The sequence below is a fragment of the Dermacentor variabilis genome, chromosome 2, assembly GCF_050947875.1.
Source record: "Dermacentor variabilis isolate Ectoservices chromosome 2, ASM5094787v1, whole genome shotgun sequence".
In the NCBI taxonomy this organism is placed as follows: domain Eukaryota; kingdom Metazoa; phylum Arthropoda; class Arachnida; order Ixodida; family Ixodidae; genus Dermacentor; species Dermacentor variabilis.
The window spans coordinates 199,776,213-199,801,354 of NC_134569.1; the positions used below are offsets into that span (position 1 = coordinate 199,776,213).

General features: G+C 47.7%; 1 protein-coding gene across 1 annotated transcript in view; it reads right to left on the reverse strand.

Moving 5' to 3' along the window:
* LOC142573038 (uncharacterized) overlaps positions 1 to 25,142 on the reverse strand; it is an 87,299-nt gene that overhangs the window by 15,222 nt on the left and 46,935 nt on the right. Inside the window, exons 14-20 of the mRNA XM_075682538.1 lie at positions 19,944 to 20,156; positions 16,767 to 16,850; positions 16,302 to 16,413; positions 16,088 to 16,189; positions 12,609 to 12,743; positions 10,308 to 10,448; positions 3,039 to 3,260 (exon numbers count right to left, since the gene is read on the reverse strand). Of these exons, the coding sequence (XP_075538653.1) occupies positions 3,039 to 3,260; positions 10,308 to 10,448; positions 12,609 to 12,743; positions 16,088 to 16,189; positions 16,302 to 16,413; positions 16,767 to 16,850; positions 19,944 to 20,156 (1,009 nt within the window). The remainder of the gene's footprint in view (positions 1 to 3,038; positions 3,261 to 10,307; positions 10,449 to 12,608; positions 12,744 to 16,087; positions 16,190 to 16,301; positions 16,414 to 16,766; positions 16,851 to 19,943; positions 20,157 to 25,142) is intronic.

Here is a 25,142-nt window from a genome sequence, read left to right on the forward strand (position 1 = left end):
TTGTTGATTAACTTCAAAAGTTCTGCCAGTTCTATTCTAGCTATAGGGTTAGAGGCTTTCATACATTGGCGTTTCTTGATCAGATCTTTCGTCTCCTGCGATAGCTTACAGGTATCCTGTCTAACGGAGTTACCACCACCGACTTTTATTGCACACTCCTTAATGATGCCCACAAGATTGTCGTTCATTGCTTCAACACTAAAGTCCTCTTCCTAAGTTAAAGCCGAATACCTGTTCTGTAGCCTGATCTGGAATTCCTCTATTTTCCCTCTTACCGCTAGCTCATTGATCGGCTTCTTATGTACCAGTTTCTTCCGTTCCCTCCTCAAGTCTAGGCTAATCCGAGTTCTTACCATCCTATGGTCACTGCAGCGCACCTTGCTGAGCACGCCCACATCTTGTATGATGCCAGGGTTAGCGCAGAGTATGAGGTCTATTTCATTTCTAGTCTCGCCGTTCGGGCTCCTCCACATCCACTTTCGGCTATCCCGCTTGCGGAAGAGGGTATTCATTATCCGCATATTATTCTGTTCCCCAAACTCTACTAATAACTCTGCCCTGCTATTCCTAGTGCCTATGTCATATTAGCCCACTGCTTTGTCTCCAGGCTGCTTCTTGCCTACCTTGGCATTGAAGTCGCCCATCAGTATAGTGTATTTTGGTTTTTTTCTTTTTGTTTTTTTTTACTTTACCCATCGCCGATTCCGCGTCTTCATAGAAGCTTTCGACTTCCTGGTCATCATGACTGGATGTAGGGGCGTAGACCTGTACAACCGTCATTTTGTACCTCTTATTAAGTTTCACAAGACGCACTGCCACCCTCTGCCACTAATGCTATACAATTCCTGTATGTTACCAGCTATATTCTTATTAATCAGGAATCCGACTCCTAGTTCTCGTCTCTCCGCTAAGCCCCGGTAGCACAGGACGTGCCCGCTTTTTAGCACTGTATATGCTTCTTTTGGCCTCCTAACTTCACTGAGCCCTATTATATCCCATTTACTGCCCTCTAATTCCTCCAATAGCACTGCTAGACTCGCCCCACTAGATAACGTTCTAGCGTTAAACGTTGGCAGGTTCATATTCCAATGGCGGCCTGTCTGGAGCCAGGGATTCTTAGCGCCCTCTGCTGCGTCGCAGGTCTGACCACCGCCGTGGTTAGTTGCTTCGCAGCTGCTGGGGACTGAGGGCCGGGGTTCGATTTTTGTGTTCATATAGGAGGTTGTGGCCAAGTACTGCACCACGGTCGCCAATCCTGCTCTGGTGAGGTAGTGCGTTACCGGTTCTGGTCACCGGGATCAGGTCACACTCCAGGCCTCTTTATGAAATTTTATCAACACGCGGATTTTTTTTAAACCGGTGGAATATTGCGCGGCACCGGGATTCGAACCACGGACCTCTTGCACGCGAGGCTGGTGTTCTACCTCTACACCACCGCTGCAATTCTATAGATATCTATAGCGTGATCTATAGCGGGACTGCTGAAACTAAGTTTCGGCTGTGGGACAGAACTGGCATATGGCTGAGTTCAAAAATGCAAGCCTGTTTAGACCTATCCCCCTTCTCGCAAACAACACAACTCGAGAGTCGTAACAACCTGCTAATGGGGTGTGCCGACTGGAGAAGTAAATATATCGAAGAATCACTCAACTATTAAGCACCCTATTTGCTTGAACCGTTTCGTGGCGAACCGGTAACCGTTATTATTCTATTTTTCTGTTCGGATTCGGGCGCGCTCTAAGAATATCGGTTCGGGTTCCGGCCCAGTTCCGGCTAAAATTGCGGTTCGAATACGGATTTCGGTTCCACATCCTGATAGTAAGTACTACGGATAACCAGTTCGATTCGTAAAGACTTGGTTAAATTGAGGATAATCTGAAGATGGCGTGGCTAAATGGAGAGGAGTAGAGGATATTGCTTTACATTCTAAGGAAGGAAAATAAATTGGCATTTGCACAACAGTAAGACGAAGCTACGAAAGGAACCCGTGCGGGCTTCTCAGAAAGAAAGCTTCACACTTGAAGAGAAACTTTACCTATTCCAGAAATTGAACACTCCACCACGGAAACCCGTGCGGGTGAACAAATATTTTTTCAACTGCGAAACTTACGGGCTTCTTGGAGCAATTAAGAAGTAAGAACAAGTAGGTCTCGCAGCTGAAGAAATATTCGTCTAGCCATATCATGTTACCTCATAGCTTCATGTATACTGTCGTGTGGATAATAATGTTTCCCTTTCATGAAGCTTCCCCCCTTGCAGCTTGCTGCAGAACTGAATTGCTAAATAATATAACTCTGCAAGCGTCGCGTTTCTCTCTCGTCCCTTGTGTAAGCATCTATTATTCGTCGCTAAATCATAAGGCAGCGCTCAATGGCATAAAAGGATGGCCTTAAGGGGTCAACTCAATACGATTTCATTTTGGCTAACTTGGTTGGTTAGGGGTTATCAATCAGAGGTATATACATTCCAAGTAACCTTGACAAAGCCAAAGAAGGATACTCCTCCGATTATTTTAACAGCCTCTAAATAGCACTTTAGCCGACGACGCAGGCACCTTGCTGTATGAGGGTGCGACGCAGATCAAAGAAACATACAGGTGCGCTGATCTCGCGGCCGGGCCAGAGCGTCCTGGCGCGCGCTGGCTCCCAACTTTCTGGGTTCTGTCATTTTCGGCAAACGGTAATGGTTTAAGTTCCGGTATCATAAATGTCCATATTTTTCTAGCTTCTAGCTTCCGCTCGCATTTCCAAAATTTATATTTTGCACGTAAGCTGCTTCATATCCACACTATCTGAAACTAGACTTCTGATTACGAGGTCAAAAATATCGTTACAGCTGACCTCCAAACAATCCATTTTATTACGTCGAGGTTCCTTGAAACGACAATAGTGAACGCTGGTTTTCAGTAATCCTCACACAACTATGCCAAGAGAAAATATTCGCAGGCTTCACAGGTGGGGATGGGGGCGGTGCTTGTGACTCGACGATGGGGGAATCCATTTCAGGCGGGGTAATAAAAGCAAAAGGAGCACGCTTACCAAGGCGAACACCAGGAATCCACCGAATACGGCGGCGAGCATCCCGATCAAGCTGACGAGGCGGCTGCTTCCAGCGAACTCGCACCCGTCTGCTAGCAGGGCAGTGGGTATCCTCAGAAGGCGGCCCGACGCGGCCACGCTGCCGCGCAGCAGACCCCGCTCACGTCCTGGCTTTGGTCGTAGCAGCCAGGATGATGACGCAACCAAGAATAACCAGCAGAGCTAAGGAGAAGCACGTGTCAGAAATGTATGGCAGCTTTGAATGCAGCTACCAATTGGCATTAGTAAAATCTTGGTACTCAGTAGGCATTAGCCACGACACGTAGCCACGACACTGCCACAATGGTTCGGAGCTCACCAACTGCTTTCCTACAGATGCTGCTGCTGCCTGTCCTGGGACAGTTGCTGTCGCTGCCTGCAGTACAGCCGTCTGATACCCGTGCCGACAGACAGCGCATGAGCACGGTGGACTGCATGAACAACCCACCAATCTGCCGCGACTTATCAAGTCTGCTGCATCACCCGCCGCCGATCCTGGACAATTTCATGCTGCTCGTCGGGCAACATGGGACGGCAATATCTACAGCGCCTCCTCAAAAGCGCGCCCATTTCGACGAAGCTTCGGGCCACGACACTGCCACAATGGTTCGGAGCTCACCAACTGCTTTCCTACAGGTCTGTTACTATCAAACTCGCTGTTACCGTAGCAATAATGTTTGTCTTCTGGCGGTGTCGTGGCCACCCAACCATTTCAAACGGTCTTGCACTGCTCTTGTTTATGTTTTGCGAATGTTGCTTTTGAGTGGGGATGTTGAGGAAAACCCCGGACCTATGACAAAGGCTCAAGAAGAGAAGTTAGATGGTGTGGCCGAGGCTGTAAAGCGTCTTGAAGCCAGCAACGCAAGTCTTCTCGAATCAATAATGAAAGTTCTAAATATGCACGCAGAACTCAAAAGAGACCTCGAAAGCTTAACCAAACGTGTGCAGGAACTGGAAAACAAATTAGAATCTGCTCCATCTGTTCATGCCTCAACATCTCTCGATAGTGGTTTTTCTAGCATCATTAACAAAATCGATAACCTAGAAAACCAGTCGCGTAGATCAAATGTTTTGTTTTATGGTGTTCCCGATACTAACGAATCCGAAAGCTGGGAAAGTTCAGAGCGACTTGTGCATGAGTTCTGCCGTGATAAGCTTGGTGTCACTGTAAATTCCATTGCTAGGGCACACCGTGTGGGCAGTTTTTCAACTGTGAAAAAACGCCCCATTATAGCTAAGTTCTTCAACGATAAAGAACTTGGGGTTATTTTAAGTAAAGGCAGCAAGCTGAGGGACACAGGTTTCAGCATAGGACGCGACTATTCCCAAGCCGTTCGTGACAAACGCCGGCAACTTCTGCAGTTCTCTCGATCAATTAAAAAGCAAGGTGACCGTGTGCGCCTAACATTCGACAAGCTGCACATCAATAATGACACCTATGTGTGGGATGTCGCGGGTAACCGTGCTGTGCCAGTTCGTCATCCTACCACAGTATGACATGTGCCGGCTGATAAGTCATCTACAGAATCTACGTCACTCTTGCCCAATGTGTGTCATACTTTAAAGAATAATACACATTTCCTGTTCACAAACATCAGAAGTGTGCTTTCCAAAACTGTCGCCCTTTCTTCGCTCATAGATTCTACGTGCGTTTCACTTCTAGTATTGACTGAAACTTGGCTGGACGATACCGTTCCGGATGATTACATTCTTCTGAGTGAATCTGAATTTTCCTTTTTCCGGTGTGACAGAATAAATAGAAAAGGAGGAGGTGTCCTTATAGCCACAAAGAAACAATTATCTGCTGTTCCCCTCGCTGTTGATACTTTCCTCGAATGTGTATTGATATGGTGTAAATTCGGAGTTACTGATGTTATTATTGGTGCTTTCTACCGGCCACCCGATATGTCCGATGGATTCTCGGGTGAATTCCATAGAATACTCAGCGACTTACATGTGCGTTTTCCTAACTCTATTTTCCTCGTATTTGGCGATTTTAATTTTCCAAGCATTGAATGGTCCACTCTCTGTGTTAATTCCAGTGATAAAGAAGCCCACACCTTTCTTCATTCCTGCTTGGATTTTTCTTTTGCTCAACTTATTACTAGTCCTACCCGTCGCTCCGCTACCACGGCTAATATCCTTGATCTTGTCCTAACAAATAACCCGGACGTTCTTTCTGATATACTACATTTAAATGGTTTATCCGATCACGACATTATCACTGGTTGCATCACGCATCCATTTACTGAAAAGAAAACTACCATTAAGCAAATTCATTGCTACAATCGCGCGAATTTTGAGATGATTAACTCGGACCTAAACACCTTCTCTGAAAGCTTCCTGGCTCAGTATTCATCACGCTCAATCGAATCAAACTGGCTGGCATTCAAAACCACCTTGACTCACCTTGTTGATAAGTATGTGCCAATCATCACCATCCGACATCATAAAAATTCACCTTGGTTCACACATCGTCTTCGTCGTCTTAATAATAAGAAAAAACGTTTGTACCGCCAAGCAATGACCACACGTCTCCTGTCATCATGGAACAAGTACAAAAATTGTGATAAAGAGTATCAGTCCCTGCTTAAAACAACCCATCGTAATTTCTTCACTCACGACCTGTCTACTATGTTAACCAATAATTCTCATAGATTCTGGCGCATTATCAATCCGAGTTCCTATCCTGATATAGTACTAATTAATGCTGATGGACAACCAGTCACTGAAACTGAGTGTTCGCAGCTTCTAAACGATTCATTTTCATCAGTATTCACCAATGAAGATATAACTTCTTCGCCTATATTAGAGCCATTGCCTAACATTTCCATGCCAGAAATTGTCATAAGTGATTCGGGTATTCTTGCCCTGTTGAATAACCTCAAAACTACTACTAGCTCTGATCATCTTGGTTTCAATAACAAGGTACTTAAAAACGCTTCTTTAAACATTTTTCAAGTGTTATCAGCCATGTTTTCACAATCATTATCATCTGGCATTATTCCTCATGACTGGCGAATAGCTAAAGTAATACCAATATTTAAATCAGGTGATCGCTCTGTCCCACTTAACTATCGTCCTATCTCATTAACTAGCAACATATGTAAACTTCTCGAGCACGTCATACACACACAAGTCATCAACTACCTAGAAGACCATGATATCATCTTCAAGTACCAGCACGGTTTTCGCAGGGGTTATTCATGCGACACTCAGCTCGCCGGATTTACTAACGATATATTTTCCGCATTTAACGAAGGATTCCAAGTTGACGCAGTGTTTCTTGACTTCTCTAAAGCTTTTGATCGCGTTCCTCATCACAGGCTTCTAATCAAATTAACACACTTAAACATTCACCCAAACGTTCTTGCATGGATTAAAGATTTTCTCTCCGACAGACAACGGTTTACCTGTGCTAATGGCTGTAACTCTTCTTCTGTTCCTTTAACATCTGGAGTCCCCCAGGGCAGCGTCCTCGGTCCCCTACTTTTCTTAATTTTCATTAATGATCTACCCAAATGTGTCTCATCTCGAATTCGATTATTCGCAGATGATTGTGTTATATATCGTAATATTAGTAATGACGCTGACCGACTTTCCTTACAAACTGATCTTGATGCTGTGACCGCTTGGTGCTCTTCGTGGTTAATGTCTTTAAATACATCTATAACCAAGCTAATGTCATTTACCAACCATTCCACTCGACTTCCTACCACCTACTTTCTCAATAAAGCTAGAGTAGAACTTGCGCCAACTTACAAGTATCTTGGCCTTCATCTTCAGTCTGACTTAACTTGGCATTACCATATTAACACCGTCTTAGCATCAGCTAACCGAGCACTCGGTCTTCTTAAACGTAACCTCAAGCACGCACCTTCTCACTTAAAAAAACTTGCTTATATCACGCTGATCCGCCCAAAAATCGAATATGCTTCTGCCATATGGGATCCCGATCAAGCATACATAATAAACAACATTGAATCTTTGCAAAACCGTGCTGTTCGCTTCATCTTTTCCGATTATTCACGCTTCACCAGCGTCACATCGTTAAAACAACGTGCCGAGTTGGAATCACTATCACGTCGACGCCAGTTTGCTCGCCTAACCTTATTTCATAAGCTTTATCACCATTCCACGCTTCACGAAGACTTCTTTTCACCACCCCCTGCAGTTTTCCCGCGCCGTGACCACGCTAACAAAGTAAAACGCATAATGTGCCGCTCGTCGCTCTACGCAAAATCTTTTATTCCTCGCACAATAATAGAATGGAATAACCTACCATCACACATAGCTACTGAAGTTAGCCTACCATCTTTCCAAACTTTGTTGCAAGAAAACGGTTAGTGGTAGCAGATTAGATATTACTTATGCCTATATGCACATATTAACATATGTAAAATGTTCTTGTGTTTTCATGACTAAGTGCATTTACCCCTTGTTCATATCTATATATTTTATGTTCCTTGTGTGTATGTTTATTTTATGTAGTTTTATTTCTTGCGTATATTTCATGTTTGTACCCCCCCCCCCTATGTAATACCCTCATGTGAGGGCCCTTAGGGGTAATGTAAATAAATAAATAAATAAATGTAAACCCGTAGAGAACGTGCGTTACCCAATGTGCAGCAGACTAGATCCCGCCGCTTCACGAACGGAGGCGCCCACGATGACGACGATAATTATTTATTGGCATCTCCTTCGAAACGGGGCAGCGACAAATAATCACCTAGCCTGCTTGAGCTAATTGGGCAATCTATACATACTTTTCACTCTAGCGTTTTGTATGCCCATCTCCTTAATCTTATCTTCCTTAAAACCTTTGTTGCTACCTTGTACAGTTAACTATATCTAACGTAGCCGGTCCTATAAAACTACTCCCTGCTTTTTTTCTTTTCTTTAATACTCTAAGCGTCTCTTCGTCATCTCGATTTGAGCGACTCTTGTCACCGATACTCCAAATGCCCCTTGCTTATCGCGGGTTTAACATTACAGCGCATCTGGCGACTGCTCACTGCAAAAGCTTCGGGCTCCTCAATGTATTCGTCAGCCGCTTCGGCCACTCCTCATTATCTTATGTCCCTCTCGTTGAGGCCTCCCACAAACTTCCATTGCACATATAGAATTCCAATTACGTCATCGTCCAACATGGCGGCGCCTGATCTGCCTAGGTCTGCCCGCTTGAGGCCGTGAGCGTAGCCATTTGTAACCCAGTCACCCTCTTCACGGGAAGTGAACGGTGTTTTAGACTTTGGCCACGCTTTATCTCATCTCGCGCCTCCTGGGCCTGGGGATGGCGAACACCTTTAAGGAGCTGCGAGAGGCACACTTGATGAACCAATACACGAGACTCTCTAAGACGCCGTCGGGTCGCCGCCTCCTTGCCCGACTACACATCCATCATTGAACGCATACGGAAGAGCACGTACATATCCGTACATATCACGTACAGACGCCTCGCGCGGGCGGAAGCCTTGACTCACGGACACAAACACGGAGTCTTCTACGTGGACGCCTCCGGCCCCTACCATGGAGGTTGATACACGGCCGCAGTCGTCCACCAAAACACGGCCGTAAACGGACTCACTTTCCGTGCACACACCATGACACACGCGGAGGTGGTTGCCATCGCGCTCGCCGCCGCAGATCAGCACTTGCGGGTCATCATCACCGACTCGAGGGGTGCCTGCCGCAATATTGAGCAGGGGTACATACCGTACATTGCTTACAAAATTTTGCAAAACAGCGACTATCTTGGTGCCCCCTCGCACCGCACGATTATCTGGACTCCGGCTCACACAGGCCTCGAGGGAAACGAGACGGCCGATGCCGTCGCCCGCGCGATCACTTTCCGGGCACCACTCTCGTCCGTCCCCCCCCCCCCCCCCTGACCCGGACCCCGAACCCAATCCCGCCTATACTTTCAAAGAGATCGTTCAGCTCTACCAATCTGGCCATGCCATCTATCCTAAGCTCTGTAAGCGCCTCACAAAGGCGGAGGAGCGCATTCTCGTTCGCCTTTACACCAAAACTCTAATGTGCCCGGCAGTCTTAAAATACTTCGACCTCGCTTGCACGGGGAAGTGCCCGCACTCTGGAGAAAAGTCCTCAGACATTTTCCACATGGTGTGGGTATGTCAAAAAAACCTCAAATCTAACCCCCCTGCCCAACCCTTCCCGGGAGGACTGGGAGGCAGCCCTGCTCGGCTGCCCTGACCTGATGGCCCAACGGGCCTTGGTCGAGCGGGCCCGGGCGGCGGCTGACGCCAATGGGCTCCCATAAGGGGGAGACCACCTAGTGTTTTTAAGTGGCAGCCCCCTAAAGACAGCTCCCGCACCCTCCCTGTACAAAACTTCTGCTAATAAATGTTGTTCAGACAGAGAAAGGCAACAAGGCTCGAGCGTTATCTCGGCGGTCTTCTTGATATTGATTATACATATGTAGAATGAAGGCCCAGCTTATGGGGACACACAGGTAGCTGGCGGTGTCACTGTAACAGAACGGTGGCTCCATCTGTACGACGAAATATTCTGCGCGATAAAACAAAGCGCCACCGTTTCACTGAACAGAAATCAGCATCTTCTGAGCAGCGCAGGCAACACACACTTACCATTGCCTTGGATTGGCATAGCTTCATGCAGCATACACTAACATATGTGCTCCTATCGCTCGTGCATCAACGGTCAGACGCATCAAATCGGGTTTAAAGATATGCAACTACTCCTTAACGCATCCGCCACTTGCCTGAGCTTCTCGTGACTATATAAACTTCACCTTATGCTTCACTGACGTGTGCGAAAAACCTGCATGCCTCCTTCAGGAGCGACAGCTGCATCGACGGCAAAAAAAAAATATCAACAGTATTCGCAGTTACCGCGGTAACCAATTTTAGTTTAGAAATCAAATAGACCTAAAAATGGTCTAAGTGGGAAATTTAAATTTGATTTCCGTTGAAAGTGACCTTAATGCTTTTCTTTCCAGCCTCTTGCATTTTTCCCACGTAATGTTTTCTCCCACATTGCAAACGACCTTTACATGGCGTCGTCCTGAAGTTGCATCACACAACAATATTTCAAGTCAAGGAGGTGCGTCCTTACGCTGGGAATACTTCGAAAACGAGTCGAGTGCGAACCCCGACACGCTAAGAAAACATCAGTCGAATCGAACGAAAACGTATGCAGCGAGAAAAAAAAAGAATAAGAACGCACAATGTAAGAAAGGGTGCTTACGACAAAGTATACCAGCTGCTTGCGCCACGTCCTCAGCTGAAACAGGATGGGAAACCCGTGCGGATGCCTGCTTACGTAGACACCTCGGAGGATTCCGAGCATCGCCAAGAACAGTAAACATCCAAGTAGACTTTGGCAAGCCTGGGAAAAGTTGCGTGCCACAAAAACCACAAGCTCAAGAGACACTTCGTTAGCCTCGAACAAGTTTCTACGGTCATCTACCTCTACATAGAACACCTCCTCATTATCCACGCCAATACTAAAACATTCTCTGCAGGGCTCGCGTGAACACTAAGTTGCTATTAGAGTTAGAATGACATAATACTAATGAAGCCCTTGGACGACAATGACAGGCCAGCAGCGAAGAAAGCTCGATAATCAGAGCGCCCCGGGCTTTTGCACATTCGATGCCACGTTATACTATGCTCAGGAAGGTATGAGGCAGCACGTCCCCTTCGCGTCAGTTTTACCATTTCCCACAGCTTGTAAGCAAGGCCACACCTGCCGAATGAAGCGAAGGCCGCGAGCTCGAATTATGGCATTTCGAGCACGCTGTTGGCTCGCTCAGGCATGAACAAAAGAGTAAGTATTGTAACAACTACACCATCAAGTGATACACGCTTAGTATAATATACTCTGGCCATTTCCGAGCATGTGCACACCACGTCTGACTCGGTGAAATCTATTTATGGTACACGTATGTGTGTGTGTGTGAAAACCTTTATTGTAACGAGGTCCGGAGGCTCGGCTACTTAAGCCAAGGCGGGTCGCTCCCACGTTGGCACTGTCAGGCCAAGCCTTTCAGCGACATCATGGGCCCTCTGGACGGCCCTTAGTTGGTCCTGAAACAATGGGCTTTGAATCCTTTTCTCCCACTGTGTCCATTCTTCAACGAGGTTGGGGAGAGTCGCGGGACACCCCGCCAGCATATGTCTGATTCCAATGATGCCATTACAATCGTTGCAGTCCATCTTAATCTCCCTTTCTGGATATATTTTATTAATAGTGTACGGTGTGGGATATGTACCTGTTTGCAATAAGCGCAGTGAGACTGCCTGAGCCCTGTTCAGTTTTCAATGTGGCAATGGGAATTGCCTGCGTCCTAAATAGCAGTGTTTGGTAATGTCATTGTATGTTATTAAATGATCTCTAGATTCCCTGGCGTGTTGGTGAAGGGCTTGGTTGTGACTGTCACTGTACACTGTACACTATGTCACTGTACACTGTCACTGTCACTGTACATGTATGGCCTAATATAACAAGATTAAACATCAAAGAAGGTGCGGAGCGCACACAAGAGGCTGCGGACGAGCAGTGCAACCGCCTTTCCATTGCAACTATAGTGCCTATAATATATAATTGCAACTGCGCGAGGATGCCATTCATAGGCCACGGAGCGCTCGAATCGGCCGATAGCCACCAGCAGAGGCCGTTCAGATACTTCTATAAATCGTAGTATTGCTACACTTACATTGTTTAACATTTGGTCCATGACTAGCTTGAGTCTTTAGTCTTTATTTGTTTCGGACATGTACACTCTTTGTCAAAAGTATGCGGGCTATGTTGCCTCTGACAGTCAGGCTCACTACAGGCTACGTAGAGAAGTTCCTGTAGTAGGCCATAAGTTCGAATGGCCTGGGGAATCAACAGAATCTTTGTACCAGAGGCCTGGACTACGGAGTGTCCGGAAGGCCACGTCAGCCGCAACGCACACCCGAACGACAAATCTACGGTGAAAGTGCGAACTAAGCCATATACTTTTGACAAAATCTGTACATCACATGGCTGAGAAGGTGGGAAAAAATACGATCGTATCGTCGCTTCACAAAGCCCCCACCTCCCAGAAGTACACTATGCCGTGGAATATGAATTAGTCGAACTATCACTGTTACGTCATCGCTCAGGAAATTTATCAATGTTGTGATCGCTTCGATAGCAATATGGGTCCATCGTACACAGTCTAATATCGTGAGCATGGCGAACGCTGCAATAATACATTTTGGAACCGACGTGATCACCAACGACTGCTTTGGAATGCACGATTATAGGCTTATCCGAGCAGTGTGATTTGGCTTGACGACAGCCCACCGTGCGCGCCGCAATCGTCACTGTGTGGTGTTCTGCATCTGGGAACAAGTTCACGGAATAAACAGTAACATTGCTCCAGGTTATTGTTTCAGCTAGTGTTTGTGTCCGAGCAACGTCACTAACTTGTGAAAACACAGAGCGGTAAAAGCGTCACTATACATCTTGGCAAACAAGAAGGCTAACATGGCGAATACAAACAAATTGAACACTCACGCTGTCAGTCACTGATAGTCTTTCAACCACCGCAGACAAGTCTTCGTCGTGCAGGTGAGACGAAAGATAGCATCGATAACTTGCCCGGATGAAGCAGCAAATGCAGTAGCACACACCACACACTACAACGGATATCTGAAAGTGAAGTCGATATAAATGTTTACTGGGAACATTACATGCAATAGACAACGAGGAAAGCTCTCCAGAAAATACTATTCCCTGAAGATAACCGAAAAAAAGTAATTTTATTCTGCGAGAAGATTACAGTCTTTCCCCTTGCACAATTCCCAACACTGCATAAAGTCTCAGTGCAAAATATACAGTGTACAAATCGTATGACACACTAGAGAGAGAGAGGAAAGGGGAAAGGCAAGGAGGTTAACCAGAGAGAAAGATCCGGTTGGCTACCCTACACTGGGGAGAGAGGGGAGGGGGAGGTAAAGTGGTAACAAAGTAGAGATAAGGAAAGGAAGGAGCGTAGACACACAATCACAATCGGTCACTGGCACCGAATACTGTCATCGCACAGCACAGTGACACTTGCCGCACTATCAACATCTGTTCAGGCTACAGCCGCCTGTCCAATTCTGTCGCCCTCAAAAACCGCAACAGTGCCCTCGTCGCCCTCTGCTGCGATGGCTTGTGATGGCGGTATTTTAAAATAAGTTCCTCTGTGAGAGGTCTTTGGTCAAAGCGCGCTATCGCGGTTGCGAGTGATTGTCTCTGCAAATTATATCGAGGACAGTCACAAAGAAGGTGTTGAAAAGTCTCCTCGTTACCACAGTCCTCACACGTGGCGTCGTCGGCCCATCCAATTCGGTAAGCGAAAGACTTGGTGAAAGCCACCCCTAGCCATAGTCGACAAAGCAGGGTAGCTTCGCGACGGCAGAGTCCAGCTGGAATACAAAGGCGTAGAGGGTAGTCAAGATTCTGGAGTCGGTAGTCGTGAAAACTTCCAGCGTTCCACAAGGAGAACGTGATGTCACGGCTGATAATTCGAAGTTTTCGAGCGGCATCTGTCCTTGATAACGGTATCGGCTCCTCTTTGTCCCCTTGAAGAGCCGACCGAGCAGCGTTGTCAGCGTGTTCGTTCCCTATGACTCCGCAGTGACTTGGAAGCCACGGAAATGTCACGTGGTGTCCTTTCTCAGTTAAGGTATGAATGAGTTCTCCAATCTCAAATACCAGTTGTTCGTTTGGTCCGCGCCGCAGGGCCGATAGCAAAGATTGCAGTGCAGCCTTCGAGTCACTGAATATTGACCATCTTCGAGGTTGCTCTTGGCTGACGAGACGAAGTGCAGCGCGAAGGGCTGCAAGTTCCGCGGCCATCGGTGTCGTTGGGTGACATGTCTTGAAACTGATGGTGGTGGCTTTCGCTGGGAAGACCACGGCTCCAGAGGAACACACTAATTTCTGTGGTTGCGAACGGCACAGCAGGAGTTTTTACAGCGTAAGATGTTATGGGCTCAATCCACAGCCATTTCAGTTGGCGATGTACGCTGCCACCGTCAGTCGCAGCTATCGCCAGGAATGAGACAAAAATACCGAGTTCCCGCCGGGATCGAATCTGGGCTCTCTGCGCGGGAGTCAGCTAACCTACCGCTGCGCCACGCCAGCGCATGCTAGCTGCTGCGGAAACATGACCTATGCAGGCGTCCTAGTATGCGAGGAGTCACGCGATGTGACATTTGCGCCGCGTAGCGTCGATACGTGCACACTTTGCATTGCAATTTCATTATATTGTACCAGGTGGCACGCCACGTAGCAGTTGCATCGTATCATATACCACGTGTCACGCAATGTGAGAGGCGCGTCGCGTAGCGTCAATACGTGCAAACTTTGCATGCAGTTGTGTTGGGTGTCATGTGTTGTCACGACATGTAGCGGTTGCATGGTGTCGTGCTACGTGTCAAGGTATGTGACATGCGCACCGCGTAGTCTTAATATTTCTTTTTACTCTTCGGTACACGTTACGGCGCCTCCTCGCAAGGTAGGAACCTCTGCTGAAGTGAATCGCAGACCTACGCACGCGGCTGCAACCAGGCAACGTCGGGCTCAACAGACCGCTGTGCAGAGAGCAGCACAGGCCGCAGCTCACCGTCGACGCCGGGCAGAGTGTTCAATTCGTTCCCGTGACGAGAAGTGCGTTTCAATCAATGCGTGCAAATTAAAACACTGCTTTCCGTATACTCAGTACTTGCAGTTGCTGTCAAGCAGTTTACGACGGTCTCCTATGGAGTCGCTACTCAAGCTTACGCTATGACTGTGCTGCGTGTGCCTTACAGACCTCTGACATTCTTTTACTCAAAAGCTTACCCAACCCCAACATTTTCGCACGAGGGGTTCTTGCGGGCTAGAAATTTCTTTGCGATTGCAATTACATGGACACTCCACGAGAATTTTTGTCGTCGCCGTGACGTTCCGTATAAAGCCTAATTTCCATAAGGTAGCGCCCCGCGTGCCGTACATATGTTGTGGGTGCGAGGGAAAGTGAGAGGGTAAGCCGACAAAGACGGTGGCGTGATGCCCACCGCCTTCCCGCGCGCCCAATATAGTAGGTTAGCATCGCCTCCTCTAGCCCGACCGTGGCTGCCCAGTTGTCCGCGAGGCTGGGTGCATACACGGCCCGCGCTCCGTATCTCGGAGATAATCTGCGGCCGGCGCAAAGGCGAGCAGCGATAGCTGGTGGCTTCATGCGCACCTAGTGTTGCGAGGTCGCGCTATCCCAGGTAGGTCACGTTCGCTCCCCGCAGCCAGCGCTCTTCGTCGCGCCAGCATTGTGACAGGGAGGGATCACGATAATAGAGCGATACGCGTTCATGCTTGTCTGTGTGCGCGCGGCACCATGCTTAATTTGATTAGTAATCGAATGTTTACCGCAATTCATACAGTCGGTAAACCTACGAACTTCGCGTAGTTGTCTAATACCTTGCCTACGCTTTAACGATTTTGCCTTTCGTTCTAAACTGCGACCTTTTTAAGGTAAAATATTAAACGACGTGATTGAACGTTAGGAATTAAGCCACGGTTTGGATATAATAGAGGTCGTGGTATAGAGCTGTTCTGGTTAGTTTCGACCAACTGAGCTTTCTTGACCTGTATAAACTTCGGTGCACAACGCTTTCGCCTTCTGCTGGCACATAAATTCAACTGCCGCGGCAGTAATTCGAACACGCGATCTTTTGTTCAGAAAAGCAGAATGCAATAACCAATTTTGGTGGCGCAATTACTTTATTTTGATAAGGTACATATCAGTATTTTCCTGCAAGTGGCGCTAAATCAACATCATAATGTAATACGGCAGGAATTCTCGAATAAACTTATCCTAGCATGGTAGTGCATGTATCGTTCACTACGGCTGTCAAAAAAGCAGTCTGCGAACTCAGCCAAATTCGTCCTAACCATTTATTCTTCTCCAGGCCAGACCAGCGCTGCTTAATTAAATAACCTTGAAATGGCTATTTTTCGTTTCTACCTACCTCGTGGATGTTCCAGAATTGAAAAAGCAGCGGCCATTTCAGCTTCAGGCCCCTCCAACATAACGATCGCAACTTGCAGCAAAGAATTGCTAGGAGGCATACCTGGAGTTAAACGAAGACAATATTATATAATTATTACACTTCGAAAAATAAACGTAGAGCGACAAAGTCGTATGCCAGAGACGCGGAAGATCTATGCAATACGGAACTCCACCTCTAAGAACCCCGCCGTCAGCGTTGAGTCCGAGTGAGGAAGCAGGTGTGCAGAAACGGAGACGTGGAAGTTGGTCCGATTGAAGGCGCACGTCTGAACTACCGCCAAACAGCTGGAAGAAGACAAAAAGAGCACACAGTTAGTGGTGATCTATGAAACGTACATGTTATAGATACATTTCCTATATATTGAGAGACTAAAGCTAAGCTGCTATCTCATGACAGTGTTGACGCTATTAAGAATAGATGATAAGTGAAACGGCCAACAGATATCTATCGTGCCACTTATCACACGACTACCTCAAAAGCGTACAAGAACAACTATTTCAAAAGCGCTAGCGCTCGTCCTTGCCTGACGTCATTGTGTTGTTACTACTTCTCACTGCGCATCCTTCCTACATAACAGAATACCAACAAGCCCAATCTGCCACCCTTCTAAATTTAGAAAGCTTTAACGGAGGCCCACCTGAGAATTTTCAGAGCATGATTGTACAGTTGAAGCTTAAGTGCAGGGTCCCGTACGGCCGCATCGTCTGAAAGTTCATGACACCTGAAAAGTGAAAGAAAATGGCTAGTGAAATGGGCATGCCTCTTGTTAGGAAGGCCGCGGAAGCCCGCGAAAAGTACCGCGCGACTACTTACACGTCACATTTTCGTGTTCTGCGGGCTTTCTTTCAGGCTCGGAAAAAAACATTTACGTAGCCCGTATTCAGCAACGAAAAGTTGGATCAGGAATTTTTCGAATGGTCTACAATTCTCTCATTGACACTTTTGCTTTGAATATAATATTTATGAACTTGATTAAATTCATAATAGGTAATTATGTAGTTGCGCGAAATACAAGAAACCCTTCTACAGGAAAGAGTCTGACTTGCTCCAGGCGACGAAAAACAATATTATCTTGGTTCTGTCTAGCTGCATGGTACTTGCTTATCATAAAATTTTCGCGCAAGTTACGCGGGACACATAATATACCGGAGTGCGTATGTGACGAAGATGCGTTGTAAGAGCTCCGGCGGCATCCTGAGCCCGCGCCCATACACGTACTAAAATGTGAGTAGACACGCGTTTGGCGAGCGCTCTGATCGAGTGGCATGCAGTGAAAAGCATGCGAGCATGAAGTGAAAAACGAGCGAGCATCGCGGGGCGGCCGCGCCATTTCTCTACGCGCTGCCTTCTTCAAACGCTCCTCCCGATCCCCCACCCTTCCGCGGGTGAGCCCTCCCTCGCTCCTCCCTGTCGCCATACCACGGATGGGTAAAACTTTCTTGTACGTCCGGCAAGGTTTAACGCGACCCGGGCTCAGGTCTCCCACGGGGGAACGTCAAGGCCCTGCCTCAACGCCGCCTCACAGGCTTGCTGGACTGCCCACGTCTGGATTCCGAGGTATGAGCTGCGCAGAGCGGCGGTCCACCTCGACGACAGGGTCTCCGGAGTAACTGCCATCCCTCCTATAACTACATCGCACTCCCACAGCATGTGTTTGAGTGTTGCTGGTCCTTCCTGCCACAATTTGCACGTGTCGTCCTGATGCTTATCTGGGAAGATACGTTTCAGACGGAATGGATTAGGGAAGGTGTTCGTCTGGAGTTGTCGCCAGGCGACGGCCTGCCTCCTGTTCAATTTGGGACTCGGCGGTGGGTATATCCTTCTGGCGTTCAAATATGCACTGGTTATGTCGTTGTATCTGGTGAGCCTGTCCCGTTCTGCTCGAGAAGCGTTCGCTATCGTGCGAGAGGCGTTGCCCTGTTCGGCGCGGCGGGTCATGTCTCGCGCCGTCCGGTGCGCCGTCTCGTTTAGGTTCGGGAGCGCGTCGCCTTCCGTGGTGACGTGCGCGGGGAACCATATGATCCTCGAGCTCGCGGTTTTGGATCTGCCCGCTTTGGCCAGAATGGACAGGTCTTCCTGGGAAATTCGACCTTTGGCGTAATTCTTTACTGCCGTTTGTGAGTCACTTAGTACGACTTCGCATTCCTGTTCTGTGAAGGCCAGCGCAATGGCTACTTCCTCCGCTATTTCCGAGTGTTTGGTGTATACACTGCATGCGGTTCTGATTTTTGATTCTGCGTCTATGGCCACGGCGATGTGTTTTTGGCCGTTCGCATATTCGGCTGCGTCGACAAAGCGCGCGTTTCTCTCCCTGCCGAATGAACGGAGCAGAGCCTCGGCTCTTGCCTTTCTTCTACCTCCGTTGTAATCGGGGTGCACGTTTCTTGGGATGGTTGCCACCGTAATGGTCTCTTTGATTTTGTTGGGGACTCGCATTTTCCGGCCGTGCTGGTTGTGGTACGCTATGCCGAGTGTGTTCATAATGTACCTTCCCGTCGTGGTGGTCGAAAGGCGTTCGAGCTGCGAGATGCTAAGAACTAAGAGAGGTCTTGACGTCACTCTTTGCGAAGCTCAGCGACACCGGAAGTTGGCGTTACTCCGCCATCTTGTCGTGGCAGGTTCTCCTCTCTTGTTTAGATTTCTCGCCTTCTGCGCTAACCACGCTGGGCTGCGCGGACGTGCGCGCGCCGTAGGGATCCGACCACCGGATCCAATCACAATGTATACCACCGGCCGTGATACCGTTGCATGTCAATTCGGCCGAGTATTGTGCTCTAGCCTTGAAAGAAGTTCCTAATGAACTCTGCAAGTTAGACTGTGAGGCCCCGGTACTTTTGCCGGCTTTTCTGACTATAGATATGTGCATTCCCACTGCAGTGCGAGAATGCACAGGCGATGACCGTCAGCACACTTTACGCACATCACGAGCTACGGCAAGCCCATCTGCAGTTTATGAGAACAAACCTGTATGCTGGCCGTGGCTTTATATGAGTCGCTTTCTTTATAGAATAAGTTTCGGGCGGCCGCGCACTACGGAGATATGTGACGAGCCACAGCGCGCCGACGAAGAGGCCAGCAGAGGAGAACGTCGTTACGCGTATAAATACACTGACTGCGGCCTGAGGTATATTGTTCTCACAGCAAGTGAAGCTTCACGGAAACAGAGTTCTGTGGTATCCTCCGCGCGTATGCCTGCAGCTAGCGCGTTGACCGGACCGTTTGATGCGCGCCCAGTCGTACGCGCGCAGACGACGCTTGCTACTCTGGCGCCATCTCGTAGCCATCGTCGCCGCAGAGCCTCTCTTGTGCGGCACGGTGCTTTTTTTTCTCTCGCTTTTGCCATGCTTTCCTCCTCGCGCAATCATATCGCTATCGCCGTCCTCCATCCCGCGCTGCGCTCCGCGTTCACTCTTTCATCCTTCGCTGTGCTCGTTTGCACGGTTACGAGGGGCGCCGACGCAGACACGGACGCTCGCCGCAGGAACGGGCTCCTAAGAGCTATGCTCTAACATATTGGCTTCTTCGCTAAGTCGAGGAGCCGCGGTCTCGGAAATTGCAAGTCTGCAAAATCTTTACAGTCATGAATTACAAAAAAGTAAGAACTTTTTACATTTAAATGCTACTTATGACTGTTTCGAAACACTGAATTGTTTTGAAACAGTGATCCAAGAACTCATGTAACTCCACAATGTGTGTAGCATGCTACAATGATCAATACAAAGTCCAAGGTCATTGAAATAGCTTAAGCTAAGAGCAACTGAGTTGCCTCAAAGTGCCAACCATGTAATTCAGGGGTCCACGTGCAGCACCTTACCTTTCAAATGTAGCATGCCCAGCTTGCCTGAGAAGTGGGCACAAAGAGTGGTTTCTGTTAAACCTCACGTGTTCCCCGTGAATGCACACCCGAGAAGACTGCAGAAGCACTGATCCGGTGGCAAGAAGCAGGCTGTGAGAGTCATCATCGCACAACGTGGTCAGAAGCTGCCTCTCCGGCCGACCGTGGGGATAGCAGCCGACTCCATTCGTGCTGCAGCGAGATTGAGGAACACGAGTAAAACCATCTTTAGACATTTTGACTAAAGTATAATGGCCTTAAAAAAAAGAAGCGATAAGGCCTCTCGACATACATGCTCTGGGCACGACGATCAAACGAAAGGTGACCAGTTTAGCGTCATCATTTGTGCCGAAAATTGCAGTTCATCTAATTTTGCCCACAAATGTCAGGGCCTGTTTGAGTTTGTGGCACCTGCGACTAGACAGCAGCGTGGCGATAATAAATTTTTCTGCCGCACATTATCCGCGGCAGTGGGCCCAGAAACAGTACAGTAACTCAAATCTTACAACCTAAGATTCACTAATTACCTTTTTTACTGTGCCTGTCAGAGCACGCGCTCTGATCACCAGATCGAAGCCCGCGAGCGCTCAAGGAGCATCCATTGACCAGGAGCCCAGTGAGCCCCAGCACCTATTTCGAGACACTAGGCCGCCCTAAAAGTATGCCCAAAATTACATCGGCGTTCCATGTAGTCCATCCCGCTCTGCGTACAAAGGCTTCATGGAAACATAGGGGTGATACACAATTGCATGTACGCTGCATTTTTAGGACGTGTGCCTTGGTGAAAGATGGCAGTTGTCTCACGATTCCTACTAAATGAACGCACTTCAATTTCACAATTAGAGCACATCTGCTAAAGTTGATAATTAAAATGTAAGTTAGTGAACCATGCCTTATAAATAGTTTTTAAGATGTTATCGCAGATTCCGCACACAAACATCCGTGAATGATGCGGTGGCAAAGAAGCTGCTCCAGAAATCATCGAAAATAGTTATCAAAGTAAGCGAATAGCTTATGCGGACTGTGGAAATCAAATGGGCACAGCAATACTTTCCAAGTAGACTTCTGCCGTTGATAACAGTGTTTGATGATGCCTACACAAATTTGCGTCAACGTGTTTTTGTGGATGCCATGGCCGCGTGGCAACGACGACAGTGCGACGACGATGGAATGACCACGAAGGAGATCGTGACGGCGCGACGACGACGGCAGCGCGATAAGACGGCATGACCACAACGGAATAACGGCAGGTGGGTGCTGATGCAAAGTTTCGTCTCAAATAGCCTAACGTTCGGTTAGCATTGTTAATGGCATATTCAACATGCATATTTCATGAAAAGTTGCTATTGATATACAGGCCAGGATACTTACAGGAGCTGACAACCGGCAGGGCAGTATATTTAATAGAAGACATGAATATATCACAAGAAGTAGAGCTAGAGGAGACGCGCATACTTCTGTGTTAAGCTTCTGTGCTTCTGTGTTAAGCTGCATTAGCTATTTGTTGCACCAGTTGGATACACTACACTATACAGGTCGTCCTGTAGCTTACCGAAATCACTAAGGTTAGTCATTTTGCGATAGATGACACAATCGTCCGCAAGTAGCCAAATGGTTGCATTAGAGATACAGTCAGGAAGGCCATTAATGTAGATGAGAAAAAGCAAGGGACCGAATACCGATCCTTGTGGTACACCGGATGTTACGGAACAAGGTCTGGACGTAAAATCGTCCAGATAGATAGATTACCTAGGACAGAGGGCGCGCGGCCGTACTAAGCCGCACCTGCGCAGCGGTGGCCGTACTAGAAGCGGAGACCCACTAACATGCCCCCTCCCCCTAGAATTCTCCTCGCCCCTTTTTGCGGGCGAGAAGACGGCGCGCATCAAGCCAACTCCACCTATAATAGGTTATAGGTTGCCTCGCACCTACGGCACACGGCGCACGGCTGCGGTCTTGTCGCGCTTGGACTTTATAGAAAACATAAAGGCGACGTCGACGCCCACGCCAACGACGACGGCGGAAATTCACCTGGAGCGTCCATATAAACCTTTTTAGAGACAGCAGTGTGCTCAAAGCGCACTAAGGGCCACCACAGGCGCGCAGCCATTGAATGCCTTTGGAATCGGATGCAAGCAGGTATCAGCCGCCGCCGGCCGCTTCAGTTGCGTTCCGCCGATCGGCCGGGGATCGCTTAGTACTGTCTATTCGACATGTGGAACAGCAGAAGGAAGATGCGCTCTGTCATGAAATTCAAAAACTGCGACAGAGACTTGAAGCTGAGGGATGAGCTAGATATGCGTGCGAGCTTCATTTCCCCTCAACTGCACAGGGAATGCCCGTTGTTACGACCATTCGCCATGCACACCTCTCCGCAAAGCGATCACAAGCTCAACCGCCAGCGCCAGATAGCCAACCGCCGGCAAGAACCTCCAGAATAAAACCACCTGCAGCAACAACACAGCGCTATCGTCACGGTTCGCACAAAATATCAAGAAATGTAATTTAACTTCGATAAGCATGCAAGTCAGCGCCACGTCCTCCCCACGCAAGCGCGACTGACCTACTCGAGCAACTTCACGTCCCATAGCAATGGACTCAAACGCGGAATGATATAGGCGAACACCGCGAGCTTTTATTTCTTCGCCGGAAATAAAACAGCTGAGCGATCGGCTAGGCCACTTGCAACATTCCTATCCACGCGTACGGGCATACATTATAAAAAAAAATCACGAGCCATTCCACTCTGTGAAGATGGATGACCAGCGGAGCTGGAAACATCGTGGTGAGAAAACTTGTGGGAAATACTTTATTGCATCACTCATTGTCACTTAGTAACGACGGTCACAATGGCTTTCTGGTCGCTGTGATATACACTGATCGGCATACTCGCAACTGCAAGCACATACTTTGGTAATGACAAATCGATCCACGTACGCCACTAGTTTGTCAGTTGGGCCGGATAGGTGTGGCATCGCAAGCGATGTGTCTGCAACACGAAACGTCTATACCACTACCTTTTCGGTCCTCACACGTCCACAATGAAATTACCGACAACGACCGCAGATGGGATATCATGGCAACTAGCCCATGCAAAGTGAGTAGACATGAATCTTACGGGGCTAGGAGCCATTACCAGTTGTACCAGCTGTACCAGCGCTGTACCAGTTTTAGAATGCAATACCAACTCGCCCAATCCTCAACCCTAGGTTTTTCGTGTAATAAAATTATCTTGCAAGAGCTGCTGCTGCATCCACGTAGGTTATTACAGGCAGAAACAAATGATGTACTGGGAGAACTACGGAATGGGTTCAGACTATGCAGGCACTTACGAGATAATATTTTTGTTTCTGACCCAGTGCTTAGATATTTCAGCAGCTCAGAATAGACCTTTATGGATAGTAATTCTCGATATTAAGGGGGCCCGCAACAACGTATACACGGGGTTGCTATAGGGTATTCTCAAGCATGAAGGCACAGATCACGATTTCGTGCAGCTTCTGAGGGATATATATAAGGACAACAGAGTAAAAATTGCAAAGGGAGGCCAAAATTGTAACGAAGTGGTGGAAATTCACTAAGCACTGAAACAAGGATGCCCTCTGTCTCCATTGCTGTTCGCGCTTTATGTTAAAGGCATAGAAAGACACCTAGGAAACAGTCAATTAGGATTTTACTTATCATAAGTGCGTAATGGACAAATTGTGCAACAGAAGGTCGGCGCACTGATGTATGCGGACGACATAGTGCAACTAGCGGACAATGCTAGGGATTTAGAGACGTCGGCCGATATGTGTGGCAACGCAACGACAAATCTAGGCCTTAAATTTAGCATAGAGAAATCTGGAATTATCATCTTTTATAAAGAGACGAGTAGCTACGAGGTGTCGATTCAACAGCAGGTCATGCCCACAGTCAAGCAATATAGATACCTCGGTGTATACATAAACGAAGGAAAGACTTACTCAAGCACCCACCAAGGTAATTCCAAAATAAAAAATTAAGGGAATGCAGCAATAATGAGACATAGGGCGCTTTGGGCCACAATAAATATGAGGTGGTGGGTGGAATTTTTAAAGGAGTCATGGTGCTAGCGCTGACATTCACAAGTGCTATTATGTGCCTAAAATCGGATATATTGTCGGCGTTGGAAGTTAATCAAAGATCGGTGGGCCGATTGGCCTTAGGTGTACACGGCTAAACCACAAATGAGGCAGTGCAGGGGGACAGGGGTTGGGCCTCTTTTGAAGTCACAGAAGCGCAGAGCATAATTAGTTTTGAAGAAACACTGAGAACACGGATCAAAATAAACGGGCGGCTAAACTGCGGAGGTATCTGCACTTAAAAAGCGTGGGCACAGAACGAAGGAAGAGGTCAAGAAAGTTGGCAGCCAAGTACAGGGTAAGTGAAAGTGTAGATAAACAAGCACGAGTAATCAGAAAGAAAGCGAGAGAAACGGAAACAGCGAGTTGCATACAATGAATGGAAACGAAAAAAGACCATTAAGATATACTAGAACGAGAAAAAAGGAAATTAGGAGGGAAAATCTGTAGGATAGCACGAAGGGAAGTGCCCTGCTATTTGAGGCTTGAGCTGCCCGCCTAAGGAAAAGAAAAGCATACCGGAGCAAATATTCGCAATTAGATGAGGCATGCGTATGCTGCAGCAAAAATCCAGAGACCACTCACCACATCCCAATGGAATGCGAAGGGATTCACCCACTGAGTCCAGTAAGTGACGTACAACTTCCAGAAGCGCTTGGATTTAAAGTAGACGGAAGCATCAACCTTCAGCAGTCGAGATAAGCAAGAGACGTTTAGAGTAATGGTGAAAAAATAATGCAGGGAATTGACTGATACGACCGGATCCATTACAGGAATAGGCAGCGTTACAAGTTAGACAGAGAAAATTAAAGAGATGTATGCAAGAATTCTACAAGGAGAAGCATTAATAGCATACCTTAGTAACTCAAGCAGGCTAGGTGACGATTTGTCCACGCCCCGTTTCAAAGGGGATGCCAATAAAACGAAAGATACTTTGTCGAGACTAAAGTGTGAAACGGCGGAAGCCTGACACCATTGCCAATGGCGATTTGTTGCGTCGGAAACACCACGGAGGCACACAACTCGTACACTCTTATGTGAATGTTTGTTGATTTATTAAATGCCTGCAACGTCG